This window comes from Callorhinus ursinus, unplaced genomic scaffold, assembly GCF_003265705.2.
Source record: "Callorhinus ursinus isolate GAN/ISIS: 27379988/994484 unplaced genomic scaffold, GSC_fseal_2.0 scaffold3, whole genome shotgun sequence".
In the NCBI taxonomy this organism is placed as follows: Eukaryota; Metazoa; Chordata; class Mammalia; order Carnivora; family Otariidae; genus Callorhinus; species Callorhinus ursinus.
Window position 1 is genome coordinate 39795588 of NW_027397065.1, and position 26614 is coordinate 39822201.

Sequence of the window (26614 nt, forward strand, 5' to 3'; positions counted from 1 at the left end):
TATCCTGGCACCGTGTTAACACTGTGGTAAATATTATTTCAGTCTTTTTCCTATGCATTGCACACCCACAACACATTCCTTGTAAAACTAAAATTATAATTTACAACTGACTTTCAGCATATATTTTTCTCAGATGATACTATATAAAAAGTATACTATGGGGCGCCTGGGTGGCTCAGTCGTTAAGCATCTGCCCTTGGCTCAGATCATAGTCCCAGGGTCCTGGAATCGAGCCCCACATTGGGCTCCCTGCTTGGCAGGAAGCCTGCTTCTCCATCTCCCACTCCCCCTGCTTGTGTTCCCTCTCTCGCTATGTCTCTATCTGTCAAATAAATAAATAAACTCTTTAAAAAAAAAGTATACTATGATTTTGATAGTATATAAATGTATTTTAAAGTTATATAATATACAAATAAATCACCACTGTGAAAAAATTCTAACATTAAAATAAAGTGAAGAAGACACAAATGGAGAGATAGTCTGTCCTCATGGATTGGAAAAGTTAATATTGTTAAAATATCCATACAACCATAGCAATCTATAGATTCTATGCAATCTCTATCAAAATGGGAATTTTCATAGAAATAGAAAAATGCTAAAATTCGTATGGAAACACAAAAGACCCTGAATAACCAAAGGGATCTTGACAAAGAAGAACAAAGTTGGAGGCATCATGCTTCCTGATTTCAAACTATCTTACAAATCTATAGCACTCAGAACAGTATTGGCATAAAAAAGAACACATCGAGGGGTGCCTGGGTAGGTCAGTTGGTTAAGCATCTGCCTTCAGCTCAGGTCATGATCCCAGGGTCCTGGGATGAAGCCCCACATAGGGCTCTCTGCTCAGCAGGGAGCCTGCTTCTTCCTCTCCCTCCCTCTCTCTCAAATAAATAAAATCTTAAAAAGAAATGGACAATCGATCAATAGAATAGAATAGAGCCCAGAAACAAACCCACACATATAGTCAATTAATTTATGATAAAAGAGCTAAAAATATACAATGGGAAAAGAACAGTTTCTTCAGTGAATGGTATTGGGAAACTGGAAAGCCACAAGCAAAAGAAGGAAGGTGGACCTACTATCTTATACCATAAACAAAAATTAACTCAAAATAGATTAAAGACTTGAATGTAAGACCTGAAACCATAAAACTCCTAGACGAAAACAGAGTAAGCAACTTGACATTGATCTTGGTGACGATCTTTTGGATAGGACACCAAAAGCAAAGGCAACAAAAATAAAAATAAACAAGTGGGACTGTATCAAACTAAAAAGCTTCTGTTCAGGAAAGGAAACCACCAGAAATTGAAAATGTAACCTACTAAATGGGAGAAAATATTTGCAAATAATTGTCTGATAAGGGGTCAATATCCAAAACATATAAAGAACTCTTACAGTTCAAAAGCAAAAAAGCCCCAAACAATCTGATTAAAAACTGGGCAGCAGATGTGAATAGACATTTCTCCAAAGACATACAGATAGCCAACAGGTACATGAAAAGATGCTCAACATCACTCATCATCAGGGAAATGCAAATCAAAACCACAATGAGATTCACCTCACATCTGTCAGAATGGTTATTATCAAAAGGAAAAGAAACAGGGGTGCCTGGCTGGCTCAGTTGGTAGAGAATGTGACTCTTGATCTTGGGGTCATGAGCTCAAACCCCACGTTGGGCAGAGAAATTCCAAAAAAAAAAAAAAAGGACAAGAAATAGCAAGTGTTGGCAAGGACGTGGAGAAAAGGGAACCATTGTGCACTGTTGGTGGGAATATCAATTGGTGTAGCCACTATGGAAAACAGTATGAATGTTTCTCAAAAAATTAAATATAGAACTGCCATACAATCTAGCAATTCCACTTCTAAGTATCTGAAGAAAATGAAAATACAAACTTGAAAAGATATATGCACCCAATGTACACATCAGCATTATTTACAATAGCTAAGATACGGAAAAAAGTATGTATTGATGGATGAATGGATAAAGAAAATGTGGTATATACACAATTGAATATTATTTAGCTATAAAAAAGAAGGAAATCTTGCTATATGTGATGCTATGGATGGACTTTGAGGGTACTGTAATAAATAAGTCAAAGAAAAATACTATATGATCTTATTTATATGTGGAAACTAAAAACAAATAAAAAACCCAGCTACAGAGAACAGATTGGTGGTTGCAGAGGTGGGGGTGGACAAAATGGGTGAAGGCAAAAGGTATAAACTTCCAGTTATAAAATACTTCAGTTGTGGGGATGTAATGTACAGTGGGGTGACTATGGTTAACAAGACTGTATTGCATATTTGAAAGTTGCTAAGAGAGTAGATCTTAAATGTTCTCCTCAGAAGGAAAAAAAATTCTTTAGCTTATCTATGGTGATAGATGCTAACTAGACTTATTGTGGTGATAATTTTGCAATACACACAGATATTGAATTGTTGTGTTGAATACCGGAAACTTATATACTGTTGCATGTCAATTTATACTTCAACCGAAAACAAAAAGAAAAACCTGGTATAGATATGCCCAGAGCACTTAATGAAAGAAAACAGGGCCCTTTGCCTTTAAAAAGAATGTTCACTGTAAATAAGCATTCTTTTTATCTTTACACTCCTAACAATGCATTTAGGTGACCCATCTGTTAGATACTAAGATACAAAAAAACATTTGGAGGTCGGCCAACAATAACTGTAGTTGTGGGACTGGATGGCAAAAAAATTAACAAAAAACAAAAAGAACCCAAGTAAAGTGAAAATTGCCTCTGATTATACCCCACCCCAATCTTAGTTTTCTCACCATAGAGATAACCACTAGTTTGGTATATATGCCTTCTGGTCTTTTTCTATACACTTATGTACTTAAAAAAAAAAATACACACACACACACACACACACATAAATAATATAAGCTACATATGTAAAGGTCATTTAAAAAAATCCTAAAAATAGTTGTTGAGATCTTTAAGTCAGTATATATAGATCTACTTAATTCCTTCAGTGTTTCATGTTGCCCAACAATATAATATTTCATATCTGTGCATTTGAGTACCTATTTGCTCCACTCTCATTAACATGTTATATATTATCAAATGTTTCAATTTGTACTAATCTTGTAAGGGAAAAACAATTATTTCAATTTCTTTATTACTAAGGTAGAGCATCTTTTCACTTTATAGATTATCTGAATTTCTACTTCTGAGAATGATGAATTTCCATCCTATGCCCATTTTTTTTTTTTAGTGAACTGTTTTTCTCATCAATATGTACATTATTCTTTATGTAATCCAGATTTTTAAAAACTGTCACTTTTGTTTCACACGCATTTAGACACTATTTTATAACATAACTGTAAATGCCCAAATAGTAATCTAACACAAGAATGTACAAGAAAAATATATATTTTTTTAAGATTTTATTTTTAAGTAATCTCTACACTCAACGTGTGGCTGGAACTCACAACCCTGAGATCAAGAGTCATATGCTATACCAACTAAGCCAACCAGGCATCCCACAAGAAAATATTTTTAAACAGTTTTCTTATTTTGGTTCATCAGTTGCTTATAATTTTTTCACATTATCAATAACCCTGTCATGAACATCTCTGCAGATAAATCTGTAGCATAGACAGGACTATTTACGCAGGATAAGATTCTAAAAATTGAACTGTCCGAGTGAAGGATATATACAATTGAAAGGTTTTCTGATATACATGGAAATGTTATGACATACAATAAGCACAAGTTGTTTTCTTTTTTTATATTGTAGTAAACTACCTTCTCTTGTTGCAGAAGTGAATCAGTCTGTAATTCTTTTTGTTGTAGTTTTTCATGTTCCTGTTTTTCAAGAGTAAGTTTCTCCTTTAAGTTTTGCATTTCAGAATTTAGAGTTTCATTCCGTACTCTATCCCTGTTGACAAGGTCTTCTATAAAAGTGAAAAATGCTGAAATTAGATACTAACTTTGAGAAACTGGATTTCCATATTTTTTGTTATTAGCATGTTACACAGATCAAGTATTTTGAAAGAAATAAAGCCAAAACATAACTCTGAGGTTCGTATCATTTAATATATATAATATAGTATATGTTCTATGGTATATAATAAAACCTCGAACCCTGGTTCTATATCTTCTCATTTTAAATGGCCACCCAATGGGGAAGTCAAGAACTGTACCACTGTGTATATTTCAATGAAGACAAGCAATATATTGAAATAAACAGAGAACAAACATTATAAAAGATAAAAATTCCCATATAGAGAACAGGATTTTTATGTTGTTTACATAATTATTAAAAAATGTGTTTTCATATGGCAGTACTTTCCTTAAATATTGTACATATTACTTATCTAAATACCTTTTTCTTTTTCGAGCAGCTGACACTTAGCATTCAGGTCTTCTACTTGTTTAGAACGTAAAACAACATTTTCCTCCAGAGACTGCTTAAGGCTTACAACTTCATGGTTCTTTTCTTTCAAATTTTCTTCTAACTGGGCAATATCTAGCTTGTATTTTTCCATTTGATCTGATGCACAACTGCATTAAAACAAATTATTTTGAGGAGCACATAATTTAGGCACAGAGAAAATTAAATGAAAAAGGATGAAATGATGTATTCATCACTATTCAACAAAATAAGGTCCAATTAAAAACTACTATTCATATTACCTAATTTCTTCGATGTATTCTAAAAGTTTTTCTGTTTCGGATTTTTCATCAATCTTTTCCTTCTCTATCGAAACACTGAAAAAAATGGCATATATGAATACGTAAAATAGTCACACATAATGCTTAATCTGTACCAAATAATGCCGTATCAGATAGGCTGTCTCTAGAGTCCAAATTCTTCTTTTTTTTAGTGTGTGTGTGTGTTTTAAAGATTTTATTTTTAAATAATCTCTACACCCAATGTGGGGCTCGAACTTACAACCTTGAGATCAAGAGTCGCATGCTCTACTGTAGCATCCAAATTCTTAACCATCATTTTATGTGACCTCTCAAATTGACAATTTAAAATATACAAATAGGAAACTGAAGTTTTGTTTTGTTTTTAAGCTTTCCAAATAAATTCTGATAAAAGGGTTATGATGATGAGAATTATCACCTATACAATCCTGAGTGTTAGAAATGATCTTTCTTGTTGCTTTCCTGGCTTCCCTACCCACCTCACATACAAAATAGCATTTTGTTGCTATAAAGCCTTTGTTTTAGGTTGCCTTTCTTCTAATTACTCACATGTTTACCTCCTCCAAACAATTCAAACAATGAGCAAAAACTTAAATAGACAGCTTATAAAAGGACTTATATGAATGGTCAGCGAGCACAGAAAGAGAAGCTCGACCCTTATACTAACAAAATGACACATCAGACACTACTTTCTACCTACTAGAAGGGCCAAAATCAAATAGACGGACAATATCAAACCTTGGAGAGGAAGTGGAATAACTGGAACTATCATACGCTGCTAAGTGCGACTGTAAAATGCGACAACCACTTTTGAGTTTTTTAACACATTATACATATACTATACTACCCTATGATCCAGGAATTCTAATCCTAGATGTTAATTCAAGAGAAATAAAAACTTATGTCCACAAAAAGACATGCATAGCAGTCTTATTCACAAGTCAGAAACTGACAGCCCAAATGATGATCAACAGAGAAATAGTAAACAAATGGAGCTAAATTCAGGTAGTGGAATGCTACTCAGAAATAGAGGAACAAATTATAGTACAACAGCTTTGATGAATCTCAAAACATTATGTTAAACAGAAGAAGACATGCATGCACATACTGTGATAACCATTTCCCCAAAAGGCCAAACTAATTATGATGATGGAAGTCAGAAAGTAGCTTCAGGGGTTGGGGGACATCACAATGGGGAAGGGCAGGGAAGCAGGAACGAATTTTCTGGAAGGATGGCAATGTTCTCTATCTTGTTTGGGTGGTGATTACAGAGGTGATTACAATTGTCAAAAGTCATCAAACTGAATACTTAACGCTCAGTATATTTTTTTGTAGGTAAGTTACAGCTCAGTAATAAAAAGAAGGCTAGGATTTGCATTAATCACAGCTTCCTATACCAATATTCCTCTATTTTGGTCTACCATCTCCATAAGATGGTGCTACTACAAAGATTATGAGGCCTTTCCTCATCATTTATACAGAAGATGGACAAAATTAAAACATTCATACATCTTTTCAGCGTAAAATGTTTGGGAATCATCAGGGCTCCATTGAAGAAGAGAAATAGGGCAAGCAGGGAGCAATAAGATAAGTGAAGGAAGGTTCAGTCTCAGTAAACAAGAGCAAGGTGAGAGGTAAATCAAGAATTAGTTACACTTAATAATTTCTTTTTAGTCACTCACAGTTTCCCCTCAAGTTGTGCTATTTTCCCCTGAGACTCCTCAAGATTCTTCTGAGTGACCTGCAGCTTCACCTCCATGCCTTCCTGTTTAGCCATCATACTCTACACAACAGAAATATCTGTTTTAGGAAATGAGAGATTGTTCAGACCCCCAGATCCAGGCACAGCAAACTCACCAAAAATGAGTTTTTGGTGAAAAACTCACTCACCCTCATCTTTGTTTCTCTTTTGTTTCTAAGTTTCATTAACTCGAGGCTTAGAATTCTCATAGTCTTCTGGTTACTATCTTCAGAAAACTGAGTACATGAAACAAAAAATTCAGAAATATTTTCTACTAGATCCCATATAAAAATCACAGAAATACTGATTATTCTTTTATTGGAACTATTATTTACTTACATTATACTCTGGTAGAGAAAATAGGCTTTGACCACACCAGAATTACTGATTTTATGCTATTACTGTTCTTGTCCCTCTTCTTGATTAATGTGACTTTCTGGTTTATTTAATTTTGAGGGAAGGTTTTATTTTTAAGTAATCTCCACCCAACGTGGGGCTTGAACTCACAACCCCGAGATCTGGAGTTGCATGCTCTACAGATTCAGCCAGCCAGGCGTCCTTTTCTGGTCTATTTTTGAGAGCAGCTTGGGTGGTCACCTACCTCTGCATGCTGAAGAGTCCACTGCAAGCCTCTATAACAAGCTTCTTGGAGAGTATTCTGTCAAGTGTGCTTGCTTAGCAAAATGCATCTGAATTGCCTGATCTCTTTGGAAATATGTAGGCTACAGGGTCCATCCCAGGCCTACCAAATCAGAATCTCTCTCAGTGGGACCCAGGAATCTGCTCCCTGCCCCAAGCTTAATTCTTATGCACCCTCGCTCCCTTTGTAATCAAAGAGCTCAGCACATTATAGGCCCTGAATAAGTGACTGTTATTAAACTGAACAGTGATTTATAGCCTCCTCCTACTTCAGACAAAAGCAGATGACCATGTTATGTCCTTTAAGATCTTAGTATATTAATATTAATAAACTTATCTATTAAACATATTTAGTCCACAAATTTATTCATTTCCCACTTCATTTCCAAAAGGATTTGAGATGGAAGCCTGCTGTTATGCTATTATTTATTTCAGAGAAAAATCTTTAAAGTGACCTCTAGGTATAAATTTTGCAAGTTTTATTAATGGCCTTATTTATTGGGGATAATTCTGAAGAAGGGTGAGAAAATATCAGACATTAAAACAAAAGTCAGAGGGGGAGACGAACCATGAGAGACTATGGACTCTGAAAAACAAACTGAGGGTTCTAGAGGGGAGGGGGGTAGGGGGATAGGTTAGCCTGGTGATGGGTATTAAAGAGGGCACATTCTGCGTGGAGCACTGGGTGTTATGCACAAACAATGAATCAGGGAATGCCACATCAAAAACTAATGATGTAATGTATGGTGATTAACATAACAATAAAAACAAAAACAAAAACAAAAGTAACTTGTTTGTTTATGCCCTCTTATATGTCAGGTACCATAATAAAAAAGATAATAATTCTTCTTGGAAGCAGCTTAACATTTAAGGTACATTTCGTGAAGGAAAAAGACTAAACTAGAGCCAAACAACTATATAGGAAAAAAAACATGTTTTTAATTTATTCAATTGTAAGTATTATTATCAGGTTCAAATACCTTTGATTTTAGTAGCTCATTAGTCCTGGTTAACTCAATAAGCTGTTTTTCTAGTGAAGCGTTACTTGCAGAGAGAGATGTTTTCTCCCTGACTGTAGCATTTAGCTTGGCCTCCATTTTCTCCAGTTCGGCTTCCAGATCCTGGATCCGCTTGTCCTGAGCACCACGTTCCTGCAGAAGAACACGAATCTGGACAGAAACAAGGTGATAAATGAATGAATCACCAATACAGTGCCAATGTAACTATATGCTATTGATAATGAAAACATTAAAGTTCTAGAAAAACCTCTGTGACATGATGCTCTTAGATATTCCGATTTTACTAGCTGTTTCAACAGTCATATTTATGATAGGTCTTAAAAATCTGTAAGGGTGTTGTCAGATCTTCTGATTTCACTACATAGGCGAGAAATCTGAATTTGTTTTGCATGAAATTCTACTTTTACATGTTGATATTTAATTCAAATTAAACTACAAATACTGTGCGGTTTAAATAAAATAGAGCTGTATTTGTCTAAAATCTCTATTCTAAAAGATTAAGAAACTGACACAAATTACCAGTTCTAATCTTGGCACTGCCACTCACTCACCAGCTATCTCTCTGAGACTCAGCTATCACATCTAAGTATCAACCCCTATATTGTAGGCATGTGTCCTCAATAAAATGATGGCCAATATAATTAAATACTAAAAGAATCAGAGCAACCAGGGCAGAGATTTGCAAAGTTAACTTGACATATTCTTGGTCCTAAGCCAACATTTAACTATAATCAATGGAAAGTTGTAATATGTCAAAAGAATATATGCACTAAAAAGAGTTGATGAGCAATGGAAACATAAAAAAAACAGACTGCCAGAAAAGCAAAGCTGGCAGTGACTATCTTACCCCTGCTTAGGGAAGTGTGTTTTGTTTTTTTTTTTTTAAGATTTTATTGATTTTATTTTATTTAGAGAGAGTGAGAGAGCGGGGGGAAGGGCAGAAGGAGAGAATCCCAAGCAGACTCCACACCGAGCACAGAACCCAACGCAGGGCTCAATCCCATGACCCCTAGATCATGACCTGAGCCAAAATCAAGAGTCAGATGCTCAACTAACTGAGCCACCCAGGCTCCCCAGTAAGTGGATTCTTCAGGTCACCTCTGCTCGGTAGAGACTTCTGCCATGGTGGAAATGTACTGTCTAGTATGGGAACCAATCACTACAGTGCCTACTGCGCCTTTAAAAATGTGACTAGTGCAATCAAAAAATTTGAGTTCTTACTTTACTTAATTTAAGAAGTCTCAAGTGGTGAGTGGCTACCATGTTGGACAGGACAGTTCCAGGTTCACCCTCCAGCTCCATTTTATCCTTGAATAAGACATATACATACCTATAGTGCTGAGGATGTGTCAGGTTAGTACAACTTTTTCATAGTTCAACTAACCTGCTAGGATTTCATGCTCATTAAGAAATTCTCTAGCTAGTCAATGTCTTAACATATAGATTAGCATACAGGAAGAGTGTGTGCTGAATAAATATAAATATCTGACCCATGCATAACTGTGATCAATCAGTGCAGTAATTTTTAGTTATCAATTTTTCATTGAAGTGGGTTATCTTGAATCTGTCCTTTAGTATGCTAACAAACTTGATTTTTTTTTTTAAAGATTTTATTTATTTGACAGAGAGAGACACAGTGAGAGAGGGAACACAAGCAGAGGGAGTGGGAGAGGGAGAAGCAGGCTTCCCGCTGAGGGGCTCGATCCCAGGACTCTGGGATCATAACATGAGCGGAAGGCAGACGCTTAACGACTGAGCCACCCAGATGCCCCAACAAACTTGACGTTGCCAGCATACCATACGGACAACCAGGCTCTGAAACATGGTATCTAAGGAAGCTAAGGAACAATAGTTACCTGGCAGGCACTGGTCCTGATGGTAGGCCTTGCCCATCTGCAACAGAACTCGCCAAACTCGGGCACCTGGGTGGCTCAGTCATTAAGCGTCTGCCTTCGGCTCAGGTCCTGATCCCAGGGTACTGGGATCGAGCCCCGCATCGGGCTCCCCACTCCGCGGGAAGCCTGCTTCTCCCTCTCCCACTCCCCCTGCTGTGTTCCCTCTCTCACTGTGTCTCTCTCTGTCAAATAAATAAATAGAATCTTAAAAAAAAAAAAAAACCTCGCCAAACTGCACAACAGAATCCCTATCTCTTGACTCTAAGTAACTTCTTTCCATTTTATTTTATTATTTTTAAAGATTTTTATTTATTTATTTGTCAGAGAGAGAGAGAGAGAGATAGTGCACAAGCAGGGGGAGCAGCAGGCAGGGGGAGAAGCAGGCGCCCCGCCGAGCAAGGAGCCCAATGCGGGACTCGATCCCAGGACTCTGGGATCATGACCTGAGCGGAATGCAGATGCTTATCCGACTGAACCACCAGGCGTCCCAACTCTTTCCATTTTATAGCACATTTGTTTTTTAATTAAGTTGAAAGCATTGCTTACCTCTTTTTCTAATATCTTCAAATCTTTATCATTCTTTTGAGATTCCTTCTATTTAAAAGTCAAAGAACAGAGATAAGCAAATTTAAGTGCCACAAATATCACAGATTTGATTTTCAGTTATAAAAAAAGATTAAACACTTTCTTTTTCTTTCTTTTTTTTTTTTTAAAGTAAACTCTATCCCCCAGTGTGCAGCTTGAACTCACAACCCCAAGCTCAAGATTCACAGGCTCTACTGACTGGGTCAGCCAGGCACCCCTTTCTTTTTTTTTTCTTAAAGATCTAATTGGCTTCATTAAGCAATTCATGAATCAGGCAGCATCCTATCTAGCAAGTAGAGGGGAGCTCCTCATCAGTTAATTTCTACTTTAAACATTTCACTGAGCCTATTAAACATTTTGTAGACTTGTCTGGTAAAAGAAGGAAAAGGTTCTTTAAATCTTAAAATATTTCAGGTTTAAGTTTTCACCCTAATAGATTATTAGGATTTTCCTAATAAGTCCAGGGAAAAGAACAGGTGGAGCTTCATGAATAAAGCTACTGAATGCCTTCTTTCTAATTTTAAACATCAATACATTTTGAATACTTAATTATGCTATCCCAGAAAGAAAAGAATCGTACAAAGAGTAATAAACTTAGACCTTGATATCCAAAGAGGAAAAAAAAACTACACATGCAAAGACATAAAAATTAAAACGGGGTAAGCTGATTCTTCTTTTTTAAGATTTTATTTATTTCAGAGAGAGAGAGAATGCACAAGAGGGGGGAGGTCAGAGGGAGAAGCAGGACCCACTGAGCCAGATGTGGGGGTGGATCCGGAACCTAGATCTGAGCTGAAGGTGGATGTTTAACCAACTGAGCCAGCCACCCAGGTGTCCCATGTAAGCTGGTTCTAACCTACTTTTGCCTTTACTCTAAATAAGACATATAATTTTTGTTCGATGTATTTTTATATCCAACAGCTTTTCTGACACAATGGTTCTAAACAGAATATCTATCTTTTCCATCTAAAATGGAAGAAAATGGATAAACATATTGAACACAACCTGCTTTATGTGCTTCTAAGTTGGGGGGGCTATATCAGTTTCATATTTATTAATTTTCCATATGATGGCATTTTCTATCAAGGAAGGTCTATTAATTAGGGTTTTAAACAAGTCTGTATGTAAGTTTTCTGTAATTAATTCAAAATCTCAGAACTGTTTCTTCAAGAAATTCAAATCAAGAAATTTAAAGCAACTTCTTTTTAAAAATTATTTTATTTTTTTAAATTTTAATTCCAGTATAGTTAATATACGTGTAATATTAGTTTCAGGTGTACAATATAGCGATTCAACACTTCCATATATCACCAGGTACTCATCGAGACAAGAGCACTCCTTAATCCCCATCACCTATTTCACCCATCCTCCTCTCCTCCTCCCCTCTGGTAACCGTGTTTGTTCTTTAGAGTTAAGAGACTGTTTCTTGAAGAAAAAAAAAGAGAGACTGTTTCTTGGTTTGTCTCTTTTTCCACCTTTACTCGTTTGTTTCTTAAACTCCATGTATGAGTGAAATCATATGATATTTGTCCTTCTCTAACTGTCTTATTTCGCTTAGCATTATCCTCTCTAGGTCCATACATGTTATTGCAAACAGCAGGATTTCATTCCTTTTTATGGCTGAAGAATATCCCATTGTATATTTGTTTAAATCAATGTGTAAGAAAAGACTGTCTATATCAGTGCTGCCCAATAATAATTCATCAAAAACCACATACATACTTCTTTTTTTTAAAAGGCTTTATTTATTTGAGAGAGACAGAGAGAGCAAGTTGAGAGAGAGCACGAGAAGGGGAGGGGTGGAGGGAGAGGGAGAGAGAAAAGCAGATTCCCCGCTGAGTAGGGAGCCGAAGGCAGACGCTAAACAGACTGAGCCACCCAGGCGCCCCCCACATATGTATTTTCAAATTTTTTAGTAGTCATATATATGTTTTAAAGTTTATTTATTTATTTATTATTTTTTTAAAGATTTTATTTATTTATTTGACAGAGAGAGAGACAGCGAGAGAGGGAACACTAGCAGGGGGAGTGGGAGAGGGAGAGGGAGAGGGAGAAGCAGGCTTCCTGCTGAGCAGGGAGCCCAATGCGGGGCTTGATCCCAGGACCCTGAGATCATGACCTGAGCCAAAGGCAGACACTTAACCAACTGAGCCAGCCAGGTGTCCCTAAAGTTTATTTATTTGTTTAAGCAATCTCTACGCCTGATGTGGGGCTTAAACTCATGACCCCAAGATCAAGAGTCGCATGCTCTTCTGACTGAGCCAGCAAGGCACCCCTCTGGTAGTCATGTTTAAAAAGTAAAATTTTAATAATATATTTTATTTTACCCTAATGTAAAAAGTATTATTTTAATATGTCATTATATTATAATGTATAAAATTATCAGTGAGATATTTTATGTGTTTCATACTAGGTCTTCAAACTTTGCTGTGTATTTTACAGTTACGGCACATCTCATTCAGATGCTAGATTTTTACCAGAAATAGCTATCTATGGGGCGCCTCAGTGGCTCAGTTCTTTAAGCATCCGATTCATGATCTCAGCTAGGTCTTGATCTCAGGGTTGTGAGTTCAAGCCCCCAGTGGGCTCCACACTGTAATGCTGGATGTAGAGCCTACTTACAAAAAAAAAGAGCTATATTTAGATGTCATAAAATGTACAGATCAAGAAGTAGATTCACATACCCAATATGTTCCAAAAAAACATTTGCGTTTTCCAACAACAGAATCAAGTATCAGTTTTTAAATACATATTAATTAAAACTAAATAATAATAAAAATTTAGCTCTTCACCTTCCAGTGCTCAATAGCCACATGTGGCTAATCACTTCCATATTGGATAATGAAGCCCTACATTATAAAACAAGAGACTTAGGTAATTGCTGAACAAATGAACAAGTCTAAGCTTAACCTACAGCCTTGGTTTCCTAACTCTGAATCTTTTCCATATTAACAAATCTCTTTTTGCAATTTCTTAAGAAACTACAACTTGCTTTATGAACTAATGGAAACACTAGTAACACTTAGGCTGTTGCACAAGCCATAACATGAAGTTAAGAATTTAATCTCCCACCACTCCTTCATAGTTTTTGAGCAGCACATCTTTTTTAAGCCTTAGAATGTTTTTTTTTCCTTTTTCTTCACCAATACTTACCTTTCTGCACAAACAAAACCAAAACAACTAAAATGATATTAACTACCAAATCAAAGCATTGCATACTTTTTAAAGGCTTAGACAATTTAGATTGTGTTGGACAATTTAGATTGAGAAATGACTGAGAAGTGGAGACTATTTTGTAATTCTGAACTATGGGCACGTTTAAACAATATATTTAGTAATGACACAGGCAGAAATATAAATCTTGGTAGAGTCCTAATGATAATATTTTTTATTAATTTATAGGTTTACTTATAACCTTACTTTATACACTTAATCCATTCTAATCAAATAAAATACTTTTCAGAAATGTTTTCATGAATTCCGGCGATAAACCAGCTAGAATATCAGAGTTCCTCACCTTTAATCCCAAAGTCTTAACTTTTCTTGCTGAAGCAGGCAGGGTAGTATCTTTGTCAACATTAAGATTTTGTTGAGATTCTACAATAAAATAAATTGTAGAGATCTTGGTTGGTGCTTACATGTTTGAAACACAGACAAAATCCAATTTCCAAATTTCTTATTGTAATTATTAGTGAAGTAATATAAAGTTCATTTCTTGACTGTACATGTCCAAATAATTAGTTGCACAACAGTATTTTCATATCCAACACTTATCTGATTTTCCTAATATTCCCTGACAGAAGGTTAAGGTGATTACCAAAAGGGAAACTATATATTTACATGAGTATCTTGCTTAATTTTTCTGGTTACACAATAGTGAAATGATTAAAGCATTATTCTGTAGTTGACTCATTTGTAAATTCATCAAATAAGAAAATTTAAATATAACTGTAGCTTCGCCTTTTTAGAAATAGTATAGAATCTTCTAATTTAAATACTGTTGGTCATAACTTTAAAACTTATGAAATCATATAACCAATATTTTATTTTGGAATCCATTACCTTTTTGTTTTTTAAATCTTTGTGATTTCTGAAAGGATACTGGTCCTTTCAATACTTCTGACGTTTTAACATCATAAGCACCTGGAGACGGTGCACAACCTAAGGGAAACATAGCACATTAATGTCTCATCTAATGTAATTTATGATCTTAAGTTAAAAACATGTCATAATAAAGTAATACAAATGCAAAATACCATTAATAAATTATTTTTTTCAAATGTAAAAAATAGCATCCATTTGATAGTACAAAACAGGCCTCTCTATGAAAAACATCATTATCTTCCCCAAATGCTCTTTATTTCAATGAGTCAAAGAAACAGGCAACTGATCAAAACAGCAAAGACTGTCTTAGGATAAACATCATTAAAAAAGCAATATGGCTTTGTATTAAGGATTGAATATAAGAAAAAAATATTTGGAATCAACTCTACTCAAAGAGAGTCACTGAGGTAACTACCATCAGATTCTAGAAATGAAGCAACTAAAAGTCTAGCCCTCAAGGTTTAGTCTGGAACAAAAATTTATAGTGATAATTCATCTCTGGCTAATAATGACATATCAGGAAATTTATAAAGTCATATTATACATAGTACAAACTGTACTAGACAATATATATTTTTTTAATTTTAGTTATTTGACAGAGAGAGAGAGAACACAAAAGCAGGGGAAGCAGCAGGCAGAGGGAGAAGAAGCAGGCTCCAGGCTGAGCAGGGACCCTGACAAGGGGCTTGACCCCAGGACCCTGGGATCATGACCTGAGCAGAAGGCAGCCACTTAACTGACTGAGCCATCCAGGCACCCCTGTACTAGACAATATTTCTATGACCCAGAAATTTATACAGTATAACCTCACTTAACTAGAGTCTCAAACTGAAGGCACTTCAGAGTGTTTATGCATAGTCGACTTGAGATCTCATTCTCAGGGCAAGCATTTGCATAAGGGGAGCCTGGCTGGCTCAGTTGGTACAGCCTGTGACTCTCGATCTCAGGGTATGAGTTCAAGCCCCACACTGGGCATAAAGCCTACTTAAACAAAAGGGTAAAAATATCATTAGCATAAAGCTTTAACCAACTGAAAGTCAATAGATTCATACTATTCTCTGAAAAGCTATTTACTTCAGCACAGAGTTTCATGCAAATAAAGAGGAACTACAAGGAGTTTGACCATTTCAAGGCAACTCCGGCTGTCCTTTAAGTGTTTTTTTTTTTTTTAAAGATTTATTTATTTGAGAATGAGAGATAGAGAGCACGAGAGGGAAAAGGGTCAGAGGGAGAAGCAGACTCCCTGCTGAACGAGGAGGCTGATGCAGGACTCGATCCCAGGACTCAGGATCATGACCTGAGCCGAAGACAGTCGCTTAACCACCTGAGCCACCCAGGCGCCCAAGTGTTTTTTAAATGGGATGATAGATAAGAACTTGTTGGTACATCTTGACTAACATTAAAAAAAGTGAAACACAATAGGGGCGCCTGGGTGGCTCAGTCGTTGGGCGTCTGCCTTTGGCTCGGGTCATGATCCCAGGGTCCTGGGATTGAGCCCTGCTTCTCAGCCTCCCTCTCCCACTCCCCCTGCTTGTGTTCCCTCTCTCGCTGTGTCTTTGTCAAATAAATAAAATCTTTAAAAAAAAAAGTGAAACACAATAGAAAATATCAGTGTGACTCAAATGCAGTAAAGTTAAGCACTGTTTTGTGGGACTTTTTGTTTCAGTGACAGCTGTAGAAATATAAAAAAAAATATTCTGGATAGAGATACACAATTTATTTCTCATTCTGGGACACAATTTAAAAGTATTAAAGTCACTCCTTTCATCAAATCTTAGCCTCTTAGAATTGATGAAATTCATCAATTTGATGAAAACATCAAGGAGGGAATGAAGTTTCCATTCCTCTACCTGGAATAATGATAACAAAAATAATGACACAAAAATTCCAATCCTGGGAGCTTTTTGACCTAAATGTGGTCAATAAGGAATTGAGACAGTGGATTTCTAATCAGAAGAGAGTTTCAAATTGAAGTACAGAATTCAGTGGGGTATCTAAGGTAAAGGCAGACTTAGCAAAAAACATTAATCTTGGCTAGCTCAAATCTCTCACTTTACAAACTGTTTATAACCTGGGGTGAATAGAAGGCTGGCGAGGTTTCCCTAAAATCAGTTTAACAGTGGCAAATCTTAGAGCACCTATTTTACTCATTTAGGATAGGGGCTGAGGCAGGCAGTGGGGAACATACTATGTTTCAAAGCAAACAAGAGATTTTCACCATTACTGTTAGCTATGTCTTTTGGGGGAAGAGGAGATGACGGTATGCAGAGCCTATGGTTATTGTGTGCTCTCTCCTTTAATTTAATTTAATTAATTAATTAATTAATTAATTAATTTAAAGTTAAGCTCTAGGCCCAACATGGGGCTTGAACTCACAATCCTGAGATCAAGACTCACATGTTCTACCTATTGAGCCAGCCAGGCGCCCAGCTCTCTTCTTTTAGGGATGCTTCTGTGGGAAAGCATGAGAAGTGCCAGTCTAGATTTGTCAGAGCAGCCAGAAAATAAAATGATGTTGAAATCTTATATTCTAGTTCATCATTAGGTTTACGCTCTCTCAAAAGGGGATATGGGCCAGCAAACGATGGGATGGTGGACAGTGACAAAGCAGCATCATGAAAGTTGAGAACAATTAAAACCATACTTAACAAAAACTTCCTTAAAGACTAAAGAATCAAATTTGGTTGTTAGATTTAGGATTTTGATTGAAGAACTAGGCTGAAATCCAGCCTGTATACCTACTAGACCTTTGTGAGACTGTAGTGTATGTTATTTTCATGCTCCAGGTCTTTTCCTTACTAACACTTAAATGTACTACATCACAGATACATATGACTTGTTAGAAATCTGGGGAGAGAGAACATCAGACAAATGGAATGGGATGTCCTGGGAGATACCACAAGATTTCTGCAACAACTTCTTTCTTGATCAACAACGACTGGAAGCTAACACAGGTCGTCGATACTTGTAAACAAAACATTTTATGCATTACATTCAATAAATGCTTCAGACTTTCAGATCTCTTTATGTTCTATTTCTTCTACCTACAATGGACTGCCCATCTTCCATATTGCCTGGCTAACTCTCACTTATCCTTCAGATCTCAGCCTTTTCCAGTTTTCTCTAAATCCCCAAATTAGGGCGCCTGGGTGGCTCAGTTGGTTAAGCCACTGCCTTCGGCTCAGGTCATGATCCTGGAGTCCCAGGATCGAGTCCCGCATCGGGCTCCCTGCTCGGCAGGGAGTCTGCTTCTCCCTCTGACCCTCTCCCCTCTCATGTGCTCTCACTCTCTCTCATTCTTTCTCTCAAATAAATAAATAAAATCTTTAAAAAAAAAAAAATAAATCCCCAAATTAGGTTGGAAACCTCCCTCCATAGCAGCCTGTGAGTTGTGTTCTTATCAAAGAACTTGTCAGAGCGCCTGGGTGGCTCAGTTGGTTAAGCGACTGCCTTCGGCTCAGGTCATGATCCTGGAGTCCCTGGATCGAGTCCTGCATCAGGCTCCCTGCTCAGCAGGGAGTCTGCTTCTCCCTCGGACCCTCCCCCCTCTCATGCTCTCTCTATCTCATTCTCTCTCTCAAATAAATAAATAAAATCTTAAAAAAAAAGAAAGAACTTGTCAGTTTTGTAATGGCTTTTAATACACTTATCCACCTCAGATAATGTACTTCTCCATCTTCCATGTTAGACAAAACTGAAGTTAGGGACTCTCTCGAACATGCCTGTACCCCCAGTATTTAGCTCATGGTTGAGTTTGGCAGTGTGGTAAAGAAAACATAAGTCACTGGGGATGTGGGAATGGAAATAGAGTTTTGTAATTACCCCAATCAGGATTCAAACCCAGCTTTATATGCCAATTAATAAACATTACCATGTGCCAAGTACTTTTTAGTAAGAGGGAGAAGATGGTGAATAAGAACATTATACTGTCTCCTTTTCTAATCTAACTTTAAGACCCCTGGAAAGTTATTTTTATTTGAGGTTATGATTCTCCACTTATGAAAGAGGAATAAAAGAGCATCCACCTCATAGTTGTTGGGATTACTGGAGTAACTGGAGAAATCACTACAGTGCCTTACATACGCACGAAGCATCAAATACATAATTATTACTCCTGAAACAGTGAACCTGAAATATTGTGGCATTGGTAAAGACAGTTTAATCTATTATAAAGAAAATAAAATTCTCCTTAAAAGACACAGTGCTGAGAGAACTTAGAGAATGTTCTTTGAATATCCAGGAAACAATATATTCCTTGATCTTTCAATTAAGAAAATAAGCTTGTAAAAAAAAAAATAAAGAAAGTAAGCTCGTGCTGATCCATTTGCTCACTTGGCCTACCTTTGTGAGCAGTGTGACTCTTATTTTCATTTGCATGTTGGCTAACAAGCTAAAGATGCAACAAATGACTGCTAAAAAGTGTATTATAATGTGTAAATCATGGGCTTTGATGTTCAGCCCTACCACTTACTGGCTGCTCAGAACAGTGACAAAAGCCGTTTCTTCATATGTAAAATGAGGACAGTATCAATACCTTCCTCACCTGGCTGTTGGAACAGATAGAATAGGGAACCAGTTAGAAGAGGGAACACTGTAGCATAGAGTTTGCACGTATTCAATGATGAGTGCCTCAGTAACCACATCCGAGTCTTCCTGGTTAGTGTGCTTATGCACCACAGTGGTTTAAAGCACGGGATGGATTCACGGAGGCCTGATTTCAAGTCCCAGTTCTGCTAGTTTGGTTGTGTAACACTGAGCAAATCTACATCTCAATCTTTTTATCAATAAAATAATGAATAATAGGATTACCTCTCAGGGATGTTGGGCAGTTAAAGAAGAACTAATAATCAATGTAAATGATTGGTTTACAGTATGGTGACTGGGGTACTGTCGTGTTATTACTTCATTAATAATGTTTGCAGTAAGTGCTGCCACCATATTTTTATCCATAAACTGCCTTTACCAATCATCCTTCTTTTATTCCTGAATGGAATATCCAAAAGAAAACCACAAGTTCATACGAAAAGCCACAGGTCAAATGTTTTTTTTATCAGTGAGGCCTTCGGCACTCGACCATCAAATAGCTACCAATAGTTTCCTTATCCTGATCCCCTTCCCTCTGCTTTAGTTTCTCCACAGTACTGTTTATTGGCTGCATTCTCCAGTTGAATGTAAACTCCATGAGGCAGGGGCTTTGCTTCATTCACTGCTGTAACCTTATCACTCTGAATAGTACTAGGAATGGAGCAAATGTTTAGTATAGGTTTTAGAAAAACTAATCAATTGAATGAGACCCATCGCAGCCCTAAAATTGCCTATTAGCCTCCGATGAAGGGAACCAAAAGGGGCAAGGTGCGTGACAACATATCCCGACCCCCAGCTCCTTTCCCCGTACGCACCGGAAGGGTCATTGAATCGTTTCAGGGGCGCCTTAGGAAAAGACATGTTGACGACCAGCTCCACGAACTGAAGGTCACTAACTCTCCTCCGCAACTTCCTGCCGCTTATTACAGCCTACTCACTGCAAATTCAAACCTCCCGGCTTATTCCCCGCCCACCTCTAACGTCAGCAGATTTGAAATCAAAATCCTGGGCACACCAATCCAGGACGGGAACATCTAAAGAGCATGCGCACCTAACCTCGACCCGTCCAATTAGGGCTTCTGTGCGTTTAGGTTACCAGCCAATAGGAAACTATTATTGCCTCCTTCCTCCTCCCCTCCCACCCCGTGTCCAATCGTTCCTGGCGTTACTCAGTTGTAACTTACATACGAGCAACATTTGCGCAAGCGCATTTCATAACTGAGAAGTTTTGGGAAAGTCGGCTTTTGGCGTCATATAGGTGGCCGTGCAGTGAGTTCTAGTTTCCCTAGTTCCAACCTCCGACCGTTCCTTGGGTGTAAACGTCCCTGGATTTCAGTTCTTTCAAACTGGGTACTGCCAGGGTCCTAAATGGCCATTGAAAAGGAAAAAGGAACATGCTGAGACATCAGCCTACGTCCCTGCGCATGTGCAGTGACCTGAGCGGAGAGTCCCGGGCGTGGCCTGAGCGTGAAGATTTCGCGGGTGCGCTCGTCTCGCTCCGTGCGGCTGCAGCAGGGAGGCTACTGGAGTATGTCGGCCCCGTTTGAGGAGCGCAGTGGGGTGGTTCCGTGCGGGACGCCGTGGGGCCAGTGGTACCAGACCTTGGAGGAGGTGTTCATTGAAGTTCAGGTGCCGCCTGGCACTCGCGCCCAGGATATCCAGTGCGGCCTGCAGAGCCGGCATGTGGCGCTGGCCGTGGGTGGCCGCGAGATCCTCAAGGTAGCGGCAGGTCTGGTCTTGGGCTCAGTTTCTTTCCGGCCTCTAAGTCCCAGAGTCCTAAGGTTCATGGTTTCCGTGAAAAGACTGTTGGAAGGTCGAATGGCTCCTTTGGCCGGAAGAGCGCTATCATTGGCCTGGTTTGGTCGGAGCCCCCCACTCTCAAGGCTGGTCCTGAGTTGACGTAGAGATTTGAGGAGCCCGGTTTTCTGGCTTTATTTCTAAACCAAATGAAGCTAATGCTTTTGTTCCTCTGCCGGTCTTCACTTAGATCTTTAAAGGAAAAAATATTTATTGTACATATATTTCTTCCAGGCACTGATGAGGTGTTGAGAGCTCAGTGGTGAACAAGACAGAAGTTTCCTGCGCTCAGATAGGTTACGTTCTTGCAGGGAGGCATAATAAAGCTAGACTAATAAATACTCAGGCAGTTATAGAACAGTAAAGAAGAAAATAAAGGATAAGGATATCGGGATGAGGATTCAGAGATGATGTCAGGTGATTTATTTTTTCATCAAACAGAAAAATTCTGCATGTTTCTGGCGTGGTTAAGCAGGTAGTCGAGAGTTGTTTCAAGAAAATAATACCCCTTTATTCTCATCATGGCCGTTGGATTTGGGAGCTGCTTTTTCCTTGATAAGCTTTATAATTAAATTCAGTTACTTTGAAGTTAGATTTCTTTCTCAGATTAGATGCTCAAGATGTTTGATGACAGTGTAATGAAGTGGTGCAGGGAGATTCCTTGTTGTAGAATACCTGGCTATGCCATTTTTATCATTTTTTAACCTTGGGCAAGAGATTATTCAGTGTCTATGCCTTCACCCACAAAGTATGGTAATTATAGTAACTTATAGGATTGTTTTGAGCATAACGTGGTATCCAAGGGAATTAAGAGCTTGGACTTGTCTAGTATGTAACGAGTATACACTATATGTTAGCTGTTATTTATATGGAAATGTTCTAAGTGCCTCAGAGAAAAGAAAGATTCACGTGAAAGACATTGATTTATGTCATCTTGGATCTTACTGAGTTTTCTGGATAATTGTATAATTCACAGTTTCCTGAACAGTGGTTAAAGATTACAATTCATATTTCCTTGAGTAATTCCAGTAACTTTGGGAATTTAACAGTAACTTTAACTTTAGGATTTTAGGTATACATTTAGACCCGTAGGGTTTTTTCTCCCTAGTATTGACATATTGAAAAAATGTGTTTTCTCTTTTTGCGTGACCTTTTAATTTCATTTACTAAAACTTAAATTTGGCAAGTAGCAACAAATCAAAATGAATTTGAGCAGATGCATTCTCTTTTAAACTTATGTCTGCTGATATCTTTCTTAAAAGAACAGTTTCTGAAAAATCAGTCACAGCTAATCTGTATCAGAACTATAGTATGTGTTTTTTTGATGCTACATTGCCCAACAGATTGAACCAGTTTTTTTTTGATTTATTTAAAGATTTTATTTATTTATTTGACAGAAAGCGAGAGAGGGAACACAAGCAGGGGGGGTGGGAGAGAGAGAAGCAGGCTTCCCGCGGAGCAGGGAGCCCGATGCGGGACTCGATCCCAGGACCCTGAGATCATGACATGATCCAAAGGCAGACACTTAACGACTGAGCCACCCAGGTGCCCCTGAACCAGTTTTTTAAAGTTTAAGAGATATCATTTCTTAATTTCAGCAGGAAAGCTCTTCTTGTAGTTCATTTCAATTGGTAAAGTTAAAGCATTTCAGATAATTAATTTCACATTTGGCTCAGTGATCAGTAATATTTATTCATCTGAAAATTAAGGAGCACTGATTTTTTTTAGAGAGCCCTGTGTTCTTTGTCATAGTAAATATTTCAAGCAATGTAAACTAGGTTCCATTTCACTTTCTAGGAGGAAAGATAGGGTTGAGCACCTATCAATATGTTGAAATGGTATAAAATTTTATCTCCTTACTATAACCAAACTAGACAATTACATGTGGATTAGATAGGAAATTAGGAAAGTCTTAAATCATGAAAGCCTTATAAAAATTAATGAAATATATTTTTAGTAACTTATGTTTATTTTTCAGGGCAAGCTCTTTGATTCTACAATAGCTGATGAGGGAACATGGACTTTGGGTAAGGGTAATCTATAATTCTTGGAATATTGTTTTAAAAATTAATTTTGTCTTGGAACTTAGTATGTTTCCCTGTGTTATATTAGGTCCTTTGTCTTTGCAGCTTTGGAAGAGAATAGTGATAGAAATGCATTGAAAATAATTGTATGTCAAGATTACCTAATGATTTTTGAAAATATAAAATTTAATGATGAACTCTAACTTATTTGTTATTTTTGTTTGTTTAGAGGACAGAAAAATGGTCCGTATTGTTCTTACAAAGACAAAGAGAGACGCAGCAAATTGTTGGACTTCTCTTCTAGAATCTGAATATGCAGCTGATCCTTGGGTGCAAGACCAAATGCAGAGAAAACTTACATTAGAGAGATTCCAGAAAGAAGTAAGTCAGATGAATGTATGAGTATGTATTGTTAAACATCTTAAAATCATAGAATGATTATTATTTGAAATTAAAACTCAAATGTGGTTACCAAAAATTACAAAAGTTCTTTAGAGGATTTTTTTTTAAGTTAAATCGTTAGAAAAATGGTCTTTCTTTGTATGGATTTTATTTTTTCAAATTTTCTGTAGAGGAATTTATTTGTACTGTCATGATTTCTAAGTTTAAATTTGTTTAGTGTACACCAGTAATGCATAAATGAACTCATATAAATTCAATCAGTATAGACTTGCATAGTGTAAAAAGGTGAAAAGTTCCTTTCATCAACATCTCTCCATTCTGTGCATCTGTCTCATTCTTATCTCATTGATGTATTGGTTTGCTACTTTGTTTTTAACATAAATTCAGGATCATACTATGTGTATTGTTCATGTTTTTTTCATTTAATAATACATCTTGGGTCTCTTCCTACCAGTACGTATAGATAAAACTTGTTCCTTTTAACTGCTCCAGAGGGTTTTCTAGTTTGAATATATCAACATTATTTCTTTAGCTATTCCCTTTTGATAAGATTTGGATTTTTTGATTTGTGTCTATTTCAAATAAAATTTGTGCTTTCATCTCTAAAACTATTCCAATGTTGTTAATTTATCTAGGAGAAGAATTACTGGATTAAAGCACTGTTAAAGTTTTGATGGATAATTTCTTTCTATATGTTGATGGTTTCCAAATATGTATCTCTAGTTTAGACTTTTTTCCCAAATTTTAGAGTCACAATTTCAATTCAGTATCTCCACTTGATAGTCTGACAGACATATCAGCCTCAACATATTCAACATGAACTCCCTAACTTCCTTCCTCTAGTCTTCTCATCTTGGTTCATGGAAACTATTTGATCAGACCAAAGGACAAAAATGGGTTATCATCCTCCACTCCTGTCACTCTCTCACATACCCTGTCCAATTTGTTAGGAAACCTTACTGGTACTACCTTCCAAATATATTCAGAATTTGTCCACTTCTCACCACCAACTCTACTACCACTTTGATCTGGACCATCTGTAGTATCTTGCCTAGATTACCCCAATAACCTTCTAATTGTTCTCTTTTACCCTTGCCAAGCTACAGTGTTCTCAAAATAGCATAGTAGTCCTTTTAAAATGCAGGTCAGAACACATCGCTTCTCTTCTCAGAACTCTTTCATTCTCTCCGATCTTGTCCTCAGTGATCTCCCTGACTACTTCTAATCTCCCCTTCAGTCATTCTGCTCTAGCCATACTGTTTGTTATTTTTGAACATTCCACGCCATTCCTTTTCTGTCCTTTTGACTACAGGGTTCTTCTCCCAAAGCTTGGCTAACTTCTTCACTGTTTTCAAGTCATTGCTCAATAAAGTATACTTTATCTTTGGTCATCCTATTTAAGTACTATAATCTTCTCATTTCCCTTACTCTGCCCTGCTTTTCTTTCTTCTTTTTCTGTAGCACTTGCACCAACTTTTAACACTCTGGATCAGGGGCTCACAAACTATGGCCCACAGATGAAATCTGGCCCCCTGCCTGTTTTTGAAGTAAAGTTATACTGGAATACACCTATGCTCGTTCATTTGTATATTGTCTTTCTTATACCAACTCCAGACTTAAGGAGTTATGAGACTGTATGGCCTTCAAAGCCTAAAATATCTAACTACTTGGCTCTTTACAGAAAACTTTGCCAACCTCTACATTAGATAACTTACGGTTTATTATTTGTGTCCTCCTCTAAGAATGTCAGCTCCACCAGTGCAGGGATCTTTGTTTTGTTCACTCTTGAATTCCACATGCATCTAGTAGTGTCTTCCAAACAGTAGGAACTCAATAAATGTTTGTTGAATAAATGAAATGCCCTCCAAAAAGACTAGAGCATGAGATAGTACTTCCTAGGATTGTTACAAAGGTTGAATATGTTGATAAAGTTGAATATGCTCTTAGAACCCTGCCTGGCATGTAGTAAACTCTCAAATGATGATAGTTATTAAAATCTGTTTTCACACTCAATACTGAAGTATATGTTTGCCCATACACTGGTCAACTTGTAATATACATATCGATCTTCTAAATATTTGTAGATCTGAAAATTGAAATATACCTCCTAGTTTTAAGTTCTGTTTTGGTGATTACATCTTTTGACATGTTTATTGGCCATTTGGATTTCCTGTTTTGTCACTTGCTAGTTTATATCTTTACCATTTCCCTTTGAGTTATATCTTATATTTTTCCCTATAAGATTTATTTTATCATAATTTTTTTCATGTCTTTTAGAATCCTGGTTTTGACTTCAGTGGAGCAGAAATCTCAGGAAACTACACTAAAGGTGGACCAGACTTCTCAAATCTTGAGAAATAACTACTACTTTTTTTTTTGCTACATTCTGTGGATCCCAGCAGATGTTGCCAACTTAGAGGAACAGATTATGTGGTGGAAGGAAAATGTGGATACCTGCAGTTAACAAATTGCAAAATATATTTAACTATGGTTCTAAAAATTGCATTCAAATATTTACATAGGAAACATCTTAAATACTGTGGAAACTAGTCTACTGATATAGAGTAACTTTTTTTTGGACACTTTTTTTGCTCAGCATGAAGTTTTATATGCTGCATTTTACTAATTTCAGATTTAACCTGTATTTTTAATACAAAAAACATTGGGGTATAGATCATGTGAAATGACCGGTGCCTTCAGGGACAATTAAATTTTTCTTTCAATAAGTGTAATGCAGGAATAATGTTCAATAAACATTTCTAAATAGGAGTCGTGTACCCCTTTCTGTAAGTATGCCAGTACACACAAGGAATTATATTACTGAAAAAAGTTTTAAGAAAGGAAAAAGTCCACAAATATAATCTGAGTAAGTTCATTTTAAGAGTTAATGAAAATTTCTGAAGTAGTATATTATTCCTTGGGAGATGACTTTGTCAAGAAATTGAAAAATAGAGACTTAACAATAGGAATGGATTAATATAAAACAAGCAGTGACGTGAATGTGATCATTGGGTGAGTCCTTTGTCAGTGACAAAAAGCAAATAATGGTTAATGTTTATAAGGCAGGGACATAATTTTGCTCTTCAGTGATCTAGACATGTAAGGAAGGATTGTCTTAAAATTTTATTTCATTCTTTTTATG

At 36.8% G+C, this 26614-nt stretch overlaps 2 protein-coding genes across 4 annotated transcripts in view; one reads left to right on the plus strand and one right to left on the minus strand.

The window, feature by feature from the left end:
* Positions 1–20201, minus strand: part of HMMR (hyaluronan mediated motility receptor) — a 38561-nt gene extending 18360 nt beyond the window's left edge. The window contains exons 1-10 of one of the 3 annotated variants that reach the window (XM_025867082.2): positions 20065–20201; positions 14624–14722; positions 14079–14158; positions 10523–10567; positions 8043–8231; positions 6573–6659; positions 6365–6465; positions 4665–4739; positions 4354–4532; positions 3774–3922 (exon numbers count right to left, since the gene is read on the minus strand). In XM_025867082.2, the coding sequence (XP_025722867.1) occupies positions 3774–3922; positions 4354–4532; positions 4665–4739; positions 6365–6465; positions 6573–6659; positions 8043–8231; positions 10523–10567; positions 14079–14158; positions 14624–14722; positions 20065–20110 (1050 nt within the window). In that variant the 5' untranslated portion in view covers positions 20111–20201. Of the gene's footprint in view, positions 1–3773; positions 3923–4353; positions 4533–4664; positions 4740–6364; positions 6466–6572; positions 6660–8042; positions 8232–10522; positions 10571–14078; positions 14159–14623; positions 14723–20064 lie in introns of all 3 variants that reach the window. The other 2 variants (XM_025867080.2, XM_073890251.1) reach the window with 2 other exon arrangements.
* Positions 20202–20524: 323 nt separating this feature from the next.
* On the plus strand, positions 20525–26241 carry NUDCD2 (NudC domain containing 2). The gene is made up of 4 exons (XM_025867084.1): positions 20525–20968; positions 23025–23073; positions 23300–23451; positions 25750–26241. Exons 1-4 carry the CDS (start codon positions 20780–20782, stop codon positions 25831–25833), a joined length of 474 nt encoding a protein of 157 aa, XP_025722869.1. The 5' UTR covers positions 20525–20779; the 3' UTR covers positions 25834–26241.
* Positions 26242–26614: the final 373 nt, after the last annotated feature.